This window comes from Entelurus aequoreus, linkage group LG27 (assembly GCF_033978785.1).
Source record: "Entelurus aequoreus isolate RoL-2023_Sb linkage group LG27, RoL_Eaeq_v1.1, whole genome shotgun sequence".
Taxonomy (NCBI): domain Eukaryota; kingdom Metazoa; phylum Chordata; class Actinopteri; order Syngnathiformes; family Syngnathidae; genus Entelurus; species Entelurus aequoreus.
Window position 1 is genome coordinate 25,767,621 of NC_084757.1, and position 19,733 is coordinate 25,787,353.

Sequence of the window (19,733 nt, forward strand, 5' to 3'; positions counted from 1 at the left end):
TTCCGCCCCCAACCCAAGCATGGCAAAGGAAAAACAGCAAGAGGCGGCTATAGAAGGCCATCCTGTCTGTTCAGAGGCAATATTCCTGTTTGGGTTGTTGTTAAAACCTTGAGTGGAATTTAGGGAAAAGTCTATCAAAAAAAAAAGGAAATGAAGACAAGCAAGCCCTATACCTCTAAAAGACAAATATGCTTTCACCATTATCAGCAACAAAAACTATGATAAATGTATGCCTCTGCAAGGCAACTACAAGACTGCAAAGTGGTACCAGATCTACCACCCGAGCAACGTCAAAAGGCAACTGTTGCGTTCCATTCCGTAGAACATTTTTTGCCCAGACTGCCTTTTCAATAAAAGGACCACAACTATAGAACTCTCTACCTGACACTTTGAAAGGTATACCTGCACTTGTCACAACAAACAAAATTGTGGCTAGTTGAGCAACAATCGTGTTCCCATGTTTAGTTTTTACTAATTTTTACTAATTGGTTCTTATCTAGTTTGCACTTTGTCTGTGTTATTATTATTATTATTATTATTGGCTTTTATCTAGTTTGCACTTTGTCTGTATTATTACTATTATCATTATTATCGACTCCTCTTTGCCTCATTCTTTTTATTTTCCTATTTTAATGATGTTAGATCTGTGTTGTTGTTGTTGTTGGGGACAAGTATTGTAAATTAGCTTTGGCTACAAACACTATGATCCATACATTGGATAACTATTTCCGATAGCTATGTTTCTGTATCTGTCCCTATTTCTAATGAACCAGAATTAATTAATTTACAGTATCTATCTAAAACTAAAACTGGACTCACTGGTGACGGTGGCAGAGAAGAGGACTGTGGAAAAACTAGTGAGCATCATGGATGATGCCAGTCACCCCCCTGCAGACCGTTATCAGTAGCCAGAGGAGCCTGTTCAGTGCTAAACTGCTTCATCCCAAGTGCAGGACTAATAGACTCAAAAACTCCTTTGTCCCACACGCCATCAGACTGTACAACTCCTCTCTGGGGGGAAGGGGGTACTAGGATGACAGGGGATGCAAAACAATAACAGTTTTTTTAAAAAGTGCAATACATGTTCATAACATGGTCACTACTGCCTAGTTTCTCTTGTTATATTCTTATTTTTACTGTTATATTTTTATTCTTATTGCTATATTTTCTATTATATTTCCATTTATACCCCCATTATTTACTTTTTACTTTTTAAATTTGTTCTCAATTCTGTACACTGCTGCTGGAATTGTAATTTTCTTGAGGGAACTCCCCTGAAGGAATAAACAAAGTACTATCTATCTATCTATCGTAGAAAAACGAGAAAAGAATGCCGCTTTACCTGGCATCCTGGTGCGGGCTGTCCTGCAGAAGAAGATCAGGCGCTGGGCTGTCGCAGTGGAGGCTCTGGGGATAAAGTCCCCCGGGGTGACCCCCCAAGGGCAGAGGCAAACTCTGCCCACATGGCATCATGGTGCTCTGAGCGTCCCCCAGCTCAGTGTGGTCTCCATTCTTTTCAAGGCAGTAGGCACCGTTACCTGGGAGCAGAGTAGCAGAAATAGATATATATCCCGGTATTGCTAAAGAGATCAGTCATGTGTTTATTACGGCATAAAAAGTGTCAAAATCCTTACGCGTAAAAACCACACCCTGGACTAATTTTGTGCAGGCATGGACTCATTTTACGACCAATGTGTCTTTCTCTTTCTCCATGTGCGTGACATTATGGGGCGGTATAGCTCGGTTGGTAGAGCGGCCGTGCCAGCAACTTGAGGGTTGCAGGTTCGATCCCTGCTTCCGCCATCCTAGTCACTGCCGTCGTGTCCTTGGGCAAGACACTTCACCCACCTGCTCCCAGTGCCACCCACACTGGTTTAAATGTAACTTAGATATTGGGTTTCGCAATGTAAAGCGCTTTGAGTCACTTGAGAAAAAGCGCTATATAAATGTAATTCACTTCACTTCATTACAGTTTTTTCAGAACTTAGGGACAGGCATTGAATATTTAGCCCACCAACTGATTTCTGATTGGTCACTTTAAACAAACACTTATAGGGCTTGATCTACTAAATGTTTGTGTGTACTACAACTGGTGTTACGACCAGTACTAAAATTATTTTGATACTTTTTGGTACTTTTCTATATAAAGGGGACCACAAAAAAATTTCATTATTGGCTTTATTTTAACAAAAAATCTTAGGGTACATTAAACATTTGTTTATATATAACATGATTGACACATCAACCTATTGTGTATTATATTTATCCATGAGAGCATTTTGTTGTAAACTGTGAGGTGTGTCTGTTAAACTCATGGTTGTGTTTTACAAATCATGACAGGTGTGAACAAGAGCATGTATTGTCTTTGTGTGATGATGTAAATGAGGTGTGGTTGTAATGTATAATAAGTATGTGTCAATGAAAGGGCATTTTATGACTTTTCTTAATTTGATTACATGCTATAGTATGATTTTATTGTTAGAATTGTATTGCATGATTTGTGTATCCCTTTAATTTAGGTAGCCAGGGACTACAGATGGAAATTAGATATTTAGCTATAATCTGGTGCAGAACATATCTGTCTTTGAGCTTAATGTTTCTGTGCATTGTCCCTTCAAATAAAGACTAAACTATTCCTTGTTTGTGCAGTATGTATTTGTTTGCTTTTCTCCTGAAACCGCTGCACACAAAAGGGTGAACATGCACAAAACATGCACCCTTACTGTCTTGCCTGCGCTATTTTTTACTGAACAATACGCCACATGGTGGCGCTGTTGTTAGACCCCATAAGTCGGAATGACTTGAAAATTCTCACACCGCTCAATAAGTGCTACAAAAAAGCCGCAGTAACTTTCAGGTGTGTAGCCCAATCACCACATAATTTGGTATACAACTTTAGGGACTGACAAGCACCTGTCTGTCAAATTTGAGCAAGACCGATTGAAAAATATGGCCGCCACTATGCCAAATGTTTTCTCAGCGGCACGGGCGGGACTTAGAAACAAATTGTCCATATGTCATTGACCATTTGTGGAATGATTATGTATGTTTTTAAGTATTTTTAAAATATTTGTTAAGGTATTAGATTTGATCAAGATTTAGGTATTGTATATATATTTTTTTGATATCTGTATTACATGTTTGCCAGCATATCTTTTAAAACATTTTCAGGGTGCCTGATTTATTAGAAATTGTACATTTCTTGTGTATGGTCATTATTGGGACATACACTATATTGCCAAAAGTATTTGGCAACCTGCCTTGACTCACATATGAACTTGAAGTGCCATCCCATTCCTAACCCATAGGGTTCAAAATGATGTCGGTCCACCTTTTGCAATTATTACAGCTTCAACTCTTCTGGGAAGATAGTTCCTCCTCCACCAAATTTCACACTCGGCACAATGCAGTCCGAAATGTAGTGTTCTCCTGGCAACCTCCAAACCCAGATTCGACCATCAGATTGCCAGATGGAAAAGTGTGATTCATCCAGTCCAGTGGCAACATGCTTTACACCACTGCATCCAACGTTTTGCATTGGACTTGGTGATGTATGGCTTAGATATAGCTGCTCGGCCATGGAAACCCATTCCATGAAGCTCTCTGCGTACTGTACGTGGGCTAATTGGAAGGTCACATGAAGTTTGGAGATCTGTAGCAACTGACTTCAGCATCTGCTGACCCCTCTCTGTCAGTTTACGTGGCCTGCCACTTGGTGGCTGAGTTGCTGTTGTTCCCAAATTCTTCCATTTTCTTATAATAAAGCCGACAGTAGACGTTGGAATATTTAGGAGCGAGGAAATTTCACGACTGGATTTGTTGCACAGGTGGCATCCTATGACAGTTCCACGCTGGAAATCACTGAGAGCGGCCCATTCTTTCACAAATGTTTGTAGAAACAGTCTCCATGCCTAAGTGCTTGATGTTATACACCTGTGGCCGGGCCATGTGATTAGGATTCTGATTATTTGGATGGGTGGCCAAATACTTTTGGCAATATAGGGTATGTATAGTTTCATATAACATCTCTCGAGGCATGCATGTAGAGCTTTTAAAACCACACTCAGATATTTACGTCTTTCCAAATGTGTTTTGTCTTTAATATAAATTGATGGTTGCCAAAAAGGCATTAACTGAATATTTGGTTTTATACAACTGGTGACAGGCAGAGTAATGTTGAGGGTAACCGAAGCGGAGTTGTGCCCCTTTTGGTCGAGGAACTCGCATTAATGTGTCCATAAATACAGCCAAGTTCAATGTAATAACTCTTTTTGTGTAAATATTACTATTACTTGATTCTGTATGTTCTTGTAAGCTAAATTATTAACTCAATGGATGTTTGAGCACTGCATAACTGATGGAGGGATTTTCCAAAAACTTCAAATTGTTAGGTTTTAGATTTGAATCACATCTGTAAATAATCAGCTGTTGTGGGAAACACATGGGAGAGTGTTTGATACTGAATGAATCTCGACGTGTTTTTCACTCCAGCACATTTAGATGCTCATTTTGTGAAATGTATCATTATATCAGTCAAGTCAAATGATTTGAGCAGGAATACGATCCTAATGGATACATCCAAAAGAACACAACACAATATTAGTGAAGAGTCTTAGTGGAGTGAACACACAGAGATGGATCAACACAGCATATGAGGACATATTTACAAAAGGTAAGCCAATATCCCCATGCTACCACTTGGAACGACGGCCGGCACGTGTCCCCTGTCGCAGGTTTCCTAACTCAATTTCGCAACTACATTTTCTTCTCAAGATGTCGCCACACACACAGCTCAGTAGTAATAAAGACACTCAAACATGCTTCAAAACAAAAATGAATGAAAAAGGGTGGGGTGGTATGACAAAAAAGTCCAAATGTAAAACAAAACAACAATAGCTTGTCACTCTCATGGTAATGGTTTTAATTGTTTGGGACAAATACGGTATTGTATGCCAGAAAAACCCATCATAATAACAGTTTCTTCCCCCAGGCTATCAATCTGATGAAAAGTAACATAAAGGAACATCACACTGACACAACATGTTATCCTACCCCATTTCTTTGACTTATAAAGGGTAGTTAATATACTTCCAGGGTTTGTTACAATTTTATAATAAGCAACATTAAAGACATTCCATCAAAAACTAGCTGGTGTTGCATTATGCCTGATTTTTTCCATAAAGATACATGCATCACTATACTTACTACCAAAGGTACTGTTTGGAATGCTTCTAAGATACAAATCTTCCCCCTATGGCGGAAAATAAACTGTTTCTTCAAAAAATTGATTATCACTGGAGGACTAATGGCTAAGCATGCTAGTACGGCAACACAAGAAGCTAACCGCTAAAGCTGGAGTCCCAAAACTATGGCCCATAGGCTGGATCTGGCCAGCCAGCGTCCACAATCTGGCGAGTCGGACATGTATATACATACATACATACATATATATACATTCGTATACACACATACTGTACACACTAGGTGTGGCAAATATATTCTGTGCATTTGACCCATCACCCTTGATCAACCCCTGGGAGGTGAGGGGAGCAGTGGGCAGCAGCGGTGGCCGCGCCCGGGAATCATTTTTGGTGATTTAACCCCCAATTCCAACCCTTGATGCTGAGTGCCAAGCAGGGAGGTAATGGGTCCCATTTTTATAGTCTTTGGGGTATGACTCGGCCGGGGTTTGAACTCACAACCTACCGATCTCAGGGCGGACACTCTAACGTGTGACAATCATTGGTACTTTAACTTTATATGTATACACACACAAACACACACACACACACACACACTTATGTACATATACTCTATATATAGTCGAGTTTTCTGTGGTTTATCCGTTATACAGTGCTCAATACCGTGGAATATAGCGGAATATACAGTAGGTCAGAAAAAAACACAGAGGCTATATCATCCCTACAAGCCTGTTTCGCAGGTTTCCCTGCTCGTCAGCAGACCTAACGTAAACTGTATATATGTATATGTATTAGGGGATCTGGTGGCTGCTGAATTAGGTCTCTGCTTTTTGCAGATGACGTGGTCCTTATGCCTTCATCTGGCCAGGATCTTCAGCTCTCACTGTATTGGTTTGCAGCAGAGTGGGAAGAGACTGGGATGAGAATCAGCACTGCAAGTCTGAATCCCCGGTTCTCGCCCGAAAAAGGGTGGAGTGCCTTCTACGGGTTGGGGAGGAGATCGTTCACACAGTGGAGGAGTTCAAGTACCTCGTAGTCTTGTTCATGAGTGAGGGAAGAGTGGATCGTGAGATCGACAGGCGGATCGGTGCGCCGTCTGCATTGATGCAGACCCTGTATGGATCCATCGTGGTGAAGAAGGAGCTGAACCAGAATGCAAAGCTCTCAATTTACCGGTCGATCTACATCTCTATCCTCACCCATGGACAAGAGCTTTGGGTTGTGACAGAAAGGACAAGATCACGAGTACAAGCGGCCGAAATGGGTTTCGTCCATCGGGTGGCGGGGCTCTCCCTTAGAGAGAGAGTGAGAAGCTCTGTCGTTCAGGAGAAGCTCAGAGTAAAGCCGCTGGTCCTCCACATTGAGAGGAGCCAGATGAAGTGGCTCATCCTGACCAGATGCCCCCCAAACGCCTCCCTGGGGAGGTGTTTGAGACATGTCCGACCGGTAGGATGCCACAGGGAAGACCTAGGGCCCGTTGGGTCGACTGTGTCTCCCAGCTGGCCTGGGAACGTCTCGGGAAGAGCTGGACCAAGTGGCTGGGGAGAGGGATGTCTGGGCTTCTCTGAAAGGCTGCTGCTCCCGCGAGCTGACCTCGGATAAGTGGAAGGATGGATGGATGGATGAACGTAAGAAACAAGTTTAAATATTGTGATGATTTTGGTAAACTGTCAATAGCACTCATCATTAATGAACTGAAAATGTACAGTTAATACATGTGATCAGTATTGGTATCGGTCGAAAAACCCCCTGATCAGAACACCCCCAAATCAAACAAATTTCACACAATCTAGAGAATTCTTGAGTCATTTGTTGTGTCCATCCCAGAGGCACAACAAATGGGGCAGCGTAGCTCGGTTGGTAGAGCGGCCGTGCCAGCAACCTGAGGGTTCTAGGTTCAATCCCTGCGTCTGCCATCCTAGTCACAGCTGTTGTGTCTTTGGGCAAGACAAAAATGTAACTTAGAAAATGGGTTTCACTATGTAAAGCGCTTTGAGTCACGAGAGAAAAGCGCTATATAAGTATAATACACTTCACTTCACATCCCTGGGTAAAAAACTAAACAGACCTGGATCTGCAAAATTAAACGCCTTCTGCCACAGTTTCAAGAGTTTCATGAAAATTGGTTATTGTGTTGCACAATCATGTTAGCTAACATGGTGATGAAAACATAACCTCCGTGGTGGTGGCAATAACAAACTGAGAGGCAGTTTAAGACAGAAAAGCGGAACTTTTTTTTTTTTTTTAAATCTAAGATTTTTTTCAAGAGAGCAGAGAAAACAAGTTAAAGTTTGTGAGAGGCGCACATTACACCCTGTAACAGACAGAAACATGCCTAAATATAATCAAGCCTCAGACGGAGGGTGAACAGTGCTAAGGTGGCGACACGGGTCACAGCGTCAACTCCAAGAAGTCGAGAAAAGGGAAAGCAAGAAACACAAACAGTCTAAAAATCACAAAGGGGATTTGTAGGAGCAATTCTGGTTTCACTCAAAGATGCAAACAGGAGGGCAATATGTTCTTTCAGCACTGTTCTGTTTATCCTTGGGATCAAAACCTTTACTGTGCACTTGTTCTGTCTGTCATATGTTATTGTATACAAGGAAAAAATCAACACACACAAAAGACAGTAGTATTTCTACCATATGATGGAGTCAAAAGTTGCAAAAAAAACATATGATTTTGATTTATTCCTTTGACAAGAACTGCAGTAGAGTATTTGTAATGCATCATGCTCATGTTCAAGCTCATGATGAAGCTTCTGATACCCCTGCTGCTTGAAGTAAGAGCGGCTGTGATTTAGAGCCTTTTAGTGCTAACAGAATCAGTTCTGCTGTGCTCGGGAGGTGGGATTCCTCAAACATATGGTGGCTTGGATGGGACCCAGGAGTAAATCCAGTTTAAACTGAATGAGCCGTGGTAATTGAGCGTTCTATATTTCAATGAGTGTTGTTGTGCGCTCCGTTCAGTCCAGTGAGGCTTGAGCCTAAAGGGAGCATCGGGAGACAGCAGCGTTAAAGTAGCAGTGGCGAGGGAAGGTGTGTGGCTGCATTTCACTCCGTCAAGCCCACCATACTTGAAGGGTTTGTGTGGAAGAAAATGCAAAACCTTTCATGGCTAAAAAGGCAGGTTTTTGCTGGGGTTACTGTCATTGTGATTTAGGGCCTATTTGCAGTTTCATTTGATTTTTTAGCAAATGATACTTTCATATATATATATATATATATATATATATATATATATATATATATATATATATATATATATATATATATATATATATCCATTTTCTACCACTTGTCCCTTATGGGGTCGCAGGGGGTGCTGGAGCCTACATATATACAGTATACATATATAATCACTCCTGCACTCACACTAGGGCAGTTCTATGGTAGCGTATTGGGTCTACAATTTTTGTCACTATAAAGCTACTTTTACAGCATGAAAGACAAAGTGAGCTAGTTGAGTTGTATTTATATGACTGGCAACATTAAAAATTGTAATTTATTTACAAAGCACTAAGGATTGGGATCTTTTTTTAAATTTTTTTTTGACCCTCAAGTTTCAAGTTTATTCACAATACCATAGAACAATTACAATAGTAGTGAATATCATTTAAAGATGTTGGTAAATGAAAGGGTCCCCCAAATAAGCTAGAAGAAGCTTTTGACAGGGGGTCCAGAGGACAGTATATACATGGAATGATGAAAAATGGTAGCAAGCACAACAACAACAAAAAAAACAACAACGCTATATGATAAACACAAGATAATAGTACTAAAGCACGCATACACATACACACATACATTCATTCGACCATGCAAAACCCAACAGTAGTCAACCCCACATGAGGCATTAGAGATAGGTGGTTAATAGGTAAGTTTTCAGTTTTTTTTTTAAGTTGGAGAATGGATACGGCATCTTGAGGCTCTCATTAAGCCGGTTCCTTTCACATTTGAATTGATACAATACCAATTATCGGTACCTCGGAATTGAATACCAGTACTCAATGGTACCAATTTTCAGTATTTTGGTACGTGTTCATGTGGTAATAAATGTTAATTTGTTAAATAATAAAATACATTTTTCACAAACATAATGATAGTTGTGCTGTCTAGTTACCTTGTTGTGTTACACTTCTGAGTCTCATTTGCAAGCATATATTCATTTCTCGGTGTGTTACCGTAGTAAGGAAGTAGTCTTTGCCATTAAGTTAAAAGTGCTAGAATGGTCTTTTGTTCAGAGAAGTGTTTATACTTTAAGTATTGTACTTATTACACATCAGCTGTTTGACTGTAACCTGCATTTTAGTTGTAGTTTTGACTACCAAAAGTTACAAGTGTTGAAATCGCCTTGTATAATCGCAAATTGTACTAATCAGTAGCATGTACATGGGCTATAAGTTAGCGCATTTTACAAAGTGCAGCCTTTATTCTGAGCGCTTTCTATCAATCACATTTGCTTTGTTGGCATGGACAATTGCAACATTACCTATAGGCAGTCCTTTAATGACTATGCCTGTTTGTCCGCCCAAGTGCTTGAACTGGTGTACTGTCAAAATGAGCTACCTGTCAAAATAAGCTACCTAACGCAACTGAGCATCGAATTGAGCTACCTCGTGAAGATAAAGAGTTGACTTTGTCACTGGCGCTGCAAGTAATTCATTATTTTAAAGTATATTTCTGTCGTAGGCCCCGTTTACACAGCACACCACTTCTGATTTTTTTGCCCTCAAGTGACACAGATTTTTTTTGCCAGTCTAAATGCTCCAAAGTGCTTCAAATCTGATCTGTCCGCATCAGATTCAGGCCACATCAGGAATCTGATATTTTCAAATGTAACTTCAGTCTAAATGAGACTTTTTTTTTGTAAGCTTTGGGCAAGCTACGTCATTCATGTGTGCGTGGAAAGACAGAGTCCGCCAGCGGAAGTGGATACGTCATCACAACATCCGGTTTCAGTGAGCAAAGTATTTTTTCTGCGGCCGAATTTTCAGTGCATCACGAGTCAGTAGCATACTTGCCAACCTTGAGACCTCCGGATTCGGGAGATAGGGAAGTAGGGGGGGTTTAGGAGGGGGGGGGGTATATATTTTCAAGTATTTCTCATATATATATACACTACCGTTCAAAAGTTTGGGGTCACCCAAACAATTTTGTGGAATAGCCTTCATTTCTAAGAACAAGAATAGACTGTCAAATTTCAGATGAAAGTTCTCTCTTTCTGGCCATTTTGAGCGTTTAATTGACCCCACGAATGTGATGCTCCAGAAACTCAATCTGCTCAAAGGAAGGTCAGTTTTGTAGCTTCTGTAACGAGCTAAACTGTTTTCAGATGTGTGAACATGATTGCACAAGGGTTTTCTAATCATCAATTAGCCTTCTGAGCCAATGAACAAACACATTGTACCATTAGAACACTGGAGTGATAGTTTCTGGAAATGGGCCTCTATACACCTATGTAGATATTGCACCAAAAACCAGACATTTGCAGCTAGAATAGTCATTTACCACATTAGCAATGTATAGAGTGTATTTCTTTAAAGTTAAGACTAGTTTAAAGTTATCTTCATTGAAAAGTACAGTGCTTTTCCTTCAAAAATAAGGACATTTCAATGTGACCCCAAACTTTTGAACGGTAGTGTATATATATATAAATAATCCGTTCATGAATGAGTATATCCGTTCGGCCACCGTGTTCAATGGAGAAGTCTGATCTACAAAATTTGCAGGCACCATACCCCTTCCCCTTCGAGCTGTCCTGGATGAACTGAAATTATTTTTCCCAATTATTTTGGAACTCGCAAGCGTACTTCTTCTTACTCGTCATCACCATGTCTCTTCTTCGTTCTTCTGCTTCGTCTCTGTTATGTTTTTGGACATTACTACTTGCTGTAGTTTTGAAGCAATGCATGATGGGAATCCGGATGTTGTGTGTCAGTGTGTTAACGTGCCGGCTGGAATAAACACATGCTGAGAAATAGCTCCGTGCCTGCCTACTTTATGGGTTATAGATAAACCTATGGATAACGGAGACATATATAATAGTCTCCTTTTCAGGTGAGAGAGGACGCTAAAGGCAGTGCCTTTAAGGCATGCCCCCAATATTGTTGTCCTGGTAGAAATCGGGAGAAATTCGGGAGAATGGTTGCTCCGGGAGATTTTCGGGAGGGGCACTGAAATTCGGGAGTCTCCCGGGAAAATCGGGAGGGTTGGCAAGTATGGTCAGTAGTGCACTAATAATAGACTATATGTACTATATGAATATATATTTTTATTCAGAGGAGTAAGCAATTGTTGAAGGACCAAAATTGACGCTGTGGCGTATTTCCTTACATGTTACCTACATTGCGTGAGTTGTTTACGTAAGTGAGTTGAAAAATAAAGCTAACGTAGATCCTTGCTGATGCCGTGCCTTCTATACTTTACAGCCACAAAAAGATTAGAACCCTCCCAAATATATTACACTATGTATACATCTTTTCATATATTATATTATTCTGTATTTATTTTCACGTAAAATCACTCATTTTTAAAGGTGTGGCGACTTTTATTTTACGGTCTACTCCAGTCTATACTTATCCACATTTTGTTGTGAGGAAACAAAACGTCAAACTCCGTAAAGTATCAATGTTGAATGTGAATTTAAAGATGAATGAGGACCACAGAAGAAGCGTGGCGCTCTTACGCACTGACAGAACATTGTCAACAACACTACAAGAGTACGAGATCAAGGATACAAATTGCAGACAGAGACTGGAGAAAGACAGAAGCGGGGCAATGTCAGGACACACCTGGTGCAAATTCAGCACAAAAGAACATGCACAGATGTGCTGGCGCATCTTCCCAAGCAGCCGCTGATGTCAGCATGACCAACTAAGCCCTGGAGTATCCAAAAAGAAAAGTACTCTCTTTTCGACTGCTTACTCTCTCCCCTCCCCAGAGACACAAAGAATGGAAGCAAGGTTGTTGACAACATACTCTGTCTAATACTACAGACATCCACATCTTCCTATCCGTAAATGTCATCACATGTTCCTTTCCTGTGTAATTACAAACACAAGATATACAAAATTCAAATCAATTTAATAATATTAAACACCTCTGATCTATGACAACCTTGTAAGTCCAACTGTATGTTTTTTTCCCACTTAACAGCACGCAATACACAAAGATAACATTTTGCCGGTTTCAACATTAAATGTCAGTAACTTTGTGAAAGTTTTACCCTGCTACTTAACTATGCACATTAGGGTTGTACGGTATACCGGTATTAGTATAGTATCGCGATACTAATGAATCATATCCGGTACTATACCGCCTCTAAAAAGTACCGGTCCCCCCAAATAAAGTAAGTTTCTTACAAGTATCATCCCCTCAGAAAGAGGTACTTTAAAACATGGCTAGCTAGCTAGCGGCTAACGTCCATCCGCAGTCTGCAGGGTTTTAGCTACTTCTAAATCACTAATCCTTGTCTCCATGACGACAAATAAAGTACATTTCTTACAAATATCATCCCTGCAGGACAAGGAATAGCTAAACATGCTTCACTACACACCGTAGCTCACCCGCATCACAATGTAAACAAACGCCATGGGTGGATCTACACCTGACATCCACTGTAATGATACCAAGTACAGGAGCGTATCTACTCGATACTACTATGATTACATTGATATTTTTTAGCATCACAAAATCTTTTTTCGTTTAAAAAAAAAAATTATATTATGTTTAGAAACTACTTGTCCAGGGTGTACCCCGCCTTCTGCCCGATTGTAGCTGAGATAGGCTCCAGCACCCCCGGCGACCCTGAAAGGGATAAGTGGTAGAAAATGGATGGATGGATGTTTAGATGTCCATAGTAAATATGTCCCCGGACACATGAGGACTTTGAATATGACCAATGTATGATCCTGTAACTACTTGGTATCGGATAGATACCCAAATTTGTGGTGTCATCCAAAACTAATTTAAAGTATCGAACAACAGAATAATAAGTGATTATTTCATTTTAACAAAAATGTATACAGAACATGTTAAAATTTAAAAAAAGCAGATATTAACAGTAAATTAACAAGTAAATTAATAATTCATTTTCTACAACTTATCCTTAATAATTTTGACAAAATAATAGAATGGAAAATGACACAATATGTTACTGCATATGTCAGCAGACTAAATTAGGAGCCTTTGTATGCTTACTTACTAATAAAAGAAAAGTTGTCTTGTACGTTCACTATTTTATTTAAGGACAAACTTGCAATAAGAAACATATGTTTAATTTACCCTAAGATTTTTTGTTAAAATAAAGCCAATAATGCAATATTTTGTGGTCCCCTTTTTTTAGAAAAGTATCGAAAAGTACCGAAAAGTATCGAAATACATTTGGTACCGGTACCAAAATATTGGTATTGGGACAACACTAATACACATACAATATAGCCCCAAAAAAATTCCACATTCTCATGCACGCCAAATCTTTTTCAAACTAACAAATTGTTGAAAATTAAATACTGTACATTATATGTCCTTAAAACAGCTTTTTTTAAATTAATGGGTCTGTTTGCAACATTTACACATACAGTATGTCTTGAGGGCGCCAACTTTCCAATGTATTTTACACAGTATTACCCGCCCTCTTCCGGTTTCTGGGACGTAATGACGTAACTACGTACGTACGTTAGCTAGGGCTGGGCGATATTTTGAGTTTGTAAGATATATTGATATATTTTTAAACAAGATATGAATTAAGAAAATATCGTAACATCAATATAATTTATTTCACAATAAAATTACCAAACACCGCTTATTTGTTGTGTTCCTTGTTTTCCCCCGCAACTAAACCCCTCCCCTTCCTCCTTCCAAGACGTGCTTGCACGTATAAGAACATCCATGATTGGTTGGTTGTTTACTATGATGAGTCACGATTGGTTGAGATTAAGGCAAAACATTAGGGACAGGCCAATCAGAGGCAAGATAGGGCGGGTCATGGAACCAGGAAGGGAAATCACAAGAGACATCCCAAATGACGGCAATTTATATATTAAAAAAACTAGTGGAAGCTGGCAGAGGGATTCTCTTCTTTAGATTTTTCTTTTAGCGATGTAGACGATGTCCAGGAAACCCACAATGTGTCTACTTGGTCACATTTGGACAAATGTATGCGTCTGGATAAAACATTCATTTGAGTTGTTTACCATGTAAACCTAAATCAAAACTGTTCTGGAGTTGCCAAGCCGGGCATATTTCGCACGAGAAATGCTGCCAAAAAATGTATGCCTAAGTGAGGAAGATCATAGCCGCACAATTAAGTCAAGTCACTTACTCGGCGCTGACCAGAACCGTATGTGTGTGACAGTCCATTACATCGTCGACTGGGAATTAAAAAGTGCCTGCCTGCAAATGTATTTTTTTATCTGAATTTGATACATTTTGTATTATTTGCACAGCTATGTTATTTATCTTACGTAGAAATAATATTTTTCTATTTTATTTATGTTGTGTAATTCTGTGCTACTTAAACAGTTTATTTTCTGTGCTGTTAATACCCATCTTGACTAACTGGGTTAATAAAAGTGTTTACAGTACACTTGTCATTCACTTCAATTTCAGTGAATCTCGCTCAAAAATTAGTATCTTTATATGTACACTTTCACCGGAAAATATATCCAGATATATATCGAATATCGAGTTTAAGTAAAAATATATTGAGATACACTTTTTCGTCCATATCGCCCAGCCCTGTTGTTAGCTGATAATAGCAATTTGGATAGCTAGTGTTAGCTGTCATTGAATGTATCATCTATCATAACAACTGCATGACTGCAAATTGTTTGTTGCTTCTCTTGGACTGCTTTTGTATGTGTGCATTACGTGTTGTAAAAGTTAGTTATTTGTATCCATATCGCTGCATAACAATGTTTTAACCTTCTTTATTTTGTCATAAAGTGTAATATTTCTGAGCAATCAGCCTGCTAAACACTCTGTAATTGAGGACTATTAACCAGAACATGTTACAGTATAAGGGAATTTGATTCTCAATTGATGTACGAACATTTGTTTAGGTAGAAATATCCCAGATTACATTACTAAGCATTTTTTACACTCAAAGCATGATTGTAACAATCTACATTTTGTGATATTAATGCTATACTTGTATCTTGACATGGAAGTGAAACTACACCCCCACTGAATGGGCATTTTTGTTACCTCGTTATTGTCACGTACATAACTTTGACAGCTCTGAAATTAATACATTTGGCTATCAGAAAAGCAGTTTTGAGACATGATCATGATATTTTTGTCGGCCGAGTTTAAACAGGAGGAAACACGTGCAGGCTAAAAACCTGTTAGGAACTCGCAAGGCTGCAATTGTTGCGACCCCAAGATGCAGGAACCAGGAGAGCGACGAAAAGGTAAGATGCTTTTAATATCATCAAACAGCGAGGGAAGTAGTCTTGCATGTAATAGTTACCAACATAAAGCAATCTTCGAGCACTGAGGAGTGCTCGAGACAGGCATAAATAGAGACATGCTGATTGGCAGCAGGCGTGGACCGGCTGCCAATCAACAGTAGGTGAGCGAAGAACCACAGTGCTCAGCGCGACAAACAATGGAACAAATGGAAACAAAATAAGAGCACTGATGGGAAGTAAATGCAAAACAAGAAAACAAACAGAAATGAAGTGACAGATCGTCACAAAACTAAAGACAATAGAATGGAGCGAAAAATTAGACTTAAGGGAAAGGTTATGATGAGTTGAATACTTGCTGAATATCACAATGAGGATATGCATGAACCTTCTATACGTTCAAGTATAGGAGGCATAGAAGACATCCCAAATGACGACGAGAGAGTCGGAAAAGAGAGAGGGAATATTCTAGCGGGCAATTTATACTGTATATTAAAAAAACTAGTGGAAGATGCACTACGGCAATGCACTATTGTGCATTACCGTACAAATACTCGGTTGACTAATAAATGCCAAATAAAGCTGAGCATTCCGTGCATATGTCTCCAATCAAGCAGAAAGCCCTCCGGGAAAAAAAAAGCACGGCTGTTTTGCAATTGTGACAGCATGAGCGCTGCAGTGATAAAAAAAGATTAAGCATCATTATCTCGTAGTTGAATGCTGATTTTTTTCTGCACAGACAACAGCAGTCCTCCATCAGATCAACACCCGGTCTGGACACCATTATTGCGAGTAATTGGCAGTAATCTTGGGTGATTCTTCCTTTCAGTGACACTTCATTTTCTATAATTCCTGCCTCTCCTTTTTAAGTCACCTATAAGCGCTGTGTTAAGTGCTGGCGTGAGAGCGCTTATGTTAGCATTTAAAAAGTAGTGGAGACTTTTGAGAGGTACTGTCTAAATGAAAAGCAGATGTGCTGATGGATAGGTGGTTTTTGGGGGTGGAAAGGGGAGCGGACAGAAGTGTGCTGTACTTAAAGAAGCAGGAGGAGGCCACTCTTTTTGGCAGTGGGTGGAGGCTAAGGGATGTCATGAGTTTGATGCAAACATCTGTACCTGAAGTGCAACAAGCTGCCAAAACCACAAGACAAATGCCTCTGGAAATCCAACGTGACACCTCAAATGTTCCCACTTTGGCTCCATAAATCACAACACTCAGAACCTAAACGTTTAATAAAATACAAACCCCGTTTCCATATGAGTTGGGAAATTGTGTTAGATGTAAATATAAACGGAATACAATGATTTGCAACCCATTTTCAACCCATATTCAGTTGAATATGCTACAAAGACAACATATTTGATGTTCAAACTGATAAAAAAAAAATTTTTTTGCAAATAATTATTAACTTTAGAATTTGATGCCAGCAACACGTGACAAAGAAGTTGGGAAAGGTGGCAATAAATACTGATAAAGTTGAGGAATGCTCATCAAACACGTATTTGGAACATCCCACAGGTGTGCAGGCTAATTGGGAACAGGTGGGTGCCATTATTGGGTATAAAAACAGCTTCCCAAAAAATGCTCAGTCTTTCACAAGAAAGGATGGGGCGAGGTACACCCCTTTGTCCACAACTGCGTGAGCAAATAGTCAAACAGTTTAAGAACAACGTTTCTCAAAGTGCAATTGCAAGAAATTTAGGGATTTCACCCTCTACGGTCCATAATATCATCAAAAGGTTCAGAGAATCTGGAGAAATCACTCCACGTAAGCGGCATGGCCGGAAACCAACATTGAATGACCGTGACCATCGATCCCTCAGACGGCACTGTATCAAAAACCGACATCAATCTCTAAAGGATATCACCACATGGGCTTAGAAACACTTCAGAAAACCACGGTCACTAAATACAGTTGGTCCTTACATCTTACAGTTAAAGCTCTACTATGTAAAGCGAAGGCCATTTATCAACAACATCCAGAAACGCCGCCGGCTTCTCTGGGCCCGAGATCATCTAAGATGGACTCATGCAAAGTCAAAAAGTGTTCTGTGGTCTGACGAGTCCGCATTTCAAATTGTTTTTCAAATTGTACGACTTTTGGAGTGTTGAATTGTACTGTTCGATTCCTGTCCACCCTGAAGACCTCACGTTCCCTGACTCTCTTGCTCTCCTTCTTGTGTTTCATCCAGAGGACACAAGTGTGCGACAGCATCAGAGAAGGTTGTCCCACTTGTACGTCTCGTCCAGCACAGATGTTGCGTGTTAAGGGTCCAAAGCCCTTCCCGGCCTCTCTGAATTTCATAACTGGTGTCTGTATTTGTGTCTGCGGCAAAAGGCCCGGAACTTATTTGTTTGCTTTGTAATAGATTGAAAAACCTGGGGGCACAAGTAAATGAAAAATAACAATGTCGAGAGAAAAAGCTCTTCTTAAAGCAGGTGCAGGAAGGACAAACTCCATTAAATTACTTACTACATCAGCACAGAAATGTTGGGAGTTTTTGCAGCAGGATTACGCGGGACCGGCAGACATGAGAACTTTCATGGGGATAAAATCAATTTGTTCTGGCTGATTTTAAATGCTCAACCAGGCGTCTTAAGTTGCTGCGTTTTTCTCATGGTGGACTTGACCAAGCAATAACCTCAGATGAACAGCAGATAAAGCTCCCTAAGCCAGTCATTTGTAGGTATCAAAATATATACTTTAGACAGATTTTACTCAAAGACTAATCTTTTCTGAAATGCCTACTATATATAATAGTATATATGGAATAAAACTGTGTTACCGTCAGCTCACATCCCACAATTCCTGTGACACTTCACTTGTCTTTAGCAGCCATCCTTACTCATTAGGATGTACATAATTAGAACTTTACACTTGTACATGTCACCACTTGGTGGTAGCAGGTTGTCACTGAAAGGGGTATCTCAAAATACTCAGTGAGCTACCTCAACACAACAAAACACACTCTTCCACTCCTCTATGATATGGTGTTGGATGTTGAACACTGCGCTTTTCCACATTTGGTTGGCTTGAGGATGCCCCACAGGTGCTCAATCGGATTCATCGGGTTAGATCTGGAGGAGTTTTACTTGGACACTCCACCACCTTAAGGTTCCTCGGGAAAGCCCTTGTCATCTTGGAGGTGTGTTTGGACTCCTTATGTTGGGAAAAGTGCCATGGCCCACTCTCTGCTTCAAAATGTGATAGTACATGGAATTCATGTTTCTTCAACCGCAGCTCCCCAGTGCCAGCAGCATTTGTGCAGCTCTCGGCAATGTCGCTACTACTACTACACTTGAGGTAGGCAAGGCACAATTATCTGTTTGCTCACTTATGTTGCCAGCGATTTAGACAAACATGGCTGTGTGCTGACTCCTTTTCAGAGGATAGAAAACTTTGGCTAAATAAAAAAAGGGTTTAACAGCAACGACTCCCAGTGACAAATCCCCCCCCATAGGCGCCGATCCCGTGGGTGCTTGGGATTGATGACATCTTTCAATCTTTAAAATATTTCTTGAATAACCAATTTTGTTATTGTTAATTTTGGGGCAAGTTTGGTCAATTTTACATTATAAAAAAATTATATAGTCTATAATTAACGAAACCTTACCGATAATGAACTAATGACACTGTCATCTTGACTTTGTACACACTGCACACAACTGAATGAAGTCCATACTTAGTCAACAGCCATACATGTCACACTAAGGGTGGCAGTATGAACAATGCCAACACTGTCATAAATATGTGCCATATAGTGAAACCACATTAAACAACAACAACAAACACGTTTTGGAAGAATATTTGCCCCACAACACAACATAAACACAACAGAACAAATTCCCAGAATTCCCTGCAGCACCAACTCTTCCGGGATGCTACAATACAAACAAACGGCATGGGTGGATCTACACCTAACATCCACTGTAATGATACCAAGTACAGGAGCGTATCTAGTCGATACTACTATGATTACATCAATATTTTTTAGCATCACAAAATCTTCTTTCGGTTTTAAAAAAATGGTATATTATGTTTATAAACTCAGGATGTCCCTGTACACATGAGGACTTTGTATATGACCAATGTATGATCCTGTAACTACTTGGTATTGGAT

At 39.8% G+C, this 19,733-nt stretch overlaps 1 protein-coding gene across 8 annotated transcripts in view; it reads right to left on the bottom strand.

The window, feature by feature from the left end:
• Nucleotides 1–19,733, bottom strand: part of LOC133644590 (zinc finger protein GLIS1) — a 256,829-nt gene that overhangs the window by 149,415 nt on the left and 87,681 nt on the right. For all 8 annotated transcript variants that reach the window (XM_062039213.1, XM_062039214.1, XM_062039209.1 and 5 more), the window contains one exon: nucleotides 1,343–1,538. In XM_062039213.1, coding sequence (XP_061895197.1) covers nucleotides 1,343–1,538 — 196 coding nt within the window. The remainder of the gene's footprint in view (nucleotides 1–1,342; nucleotides 1,539–19,733) is intronic.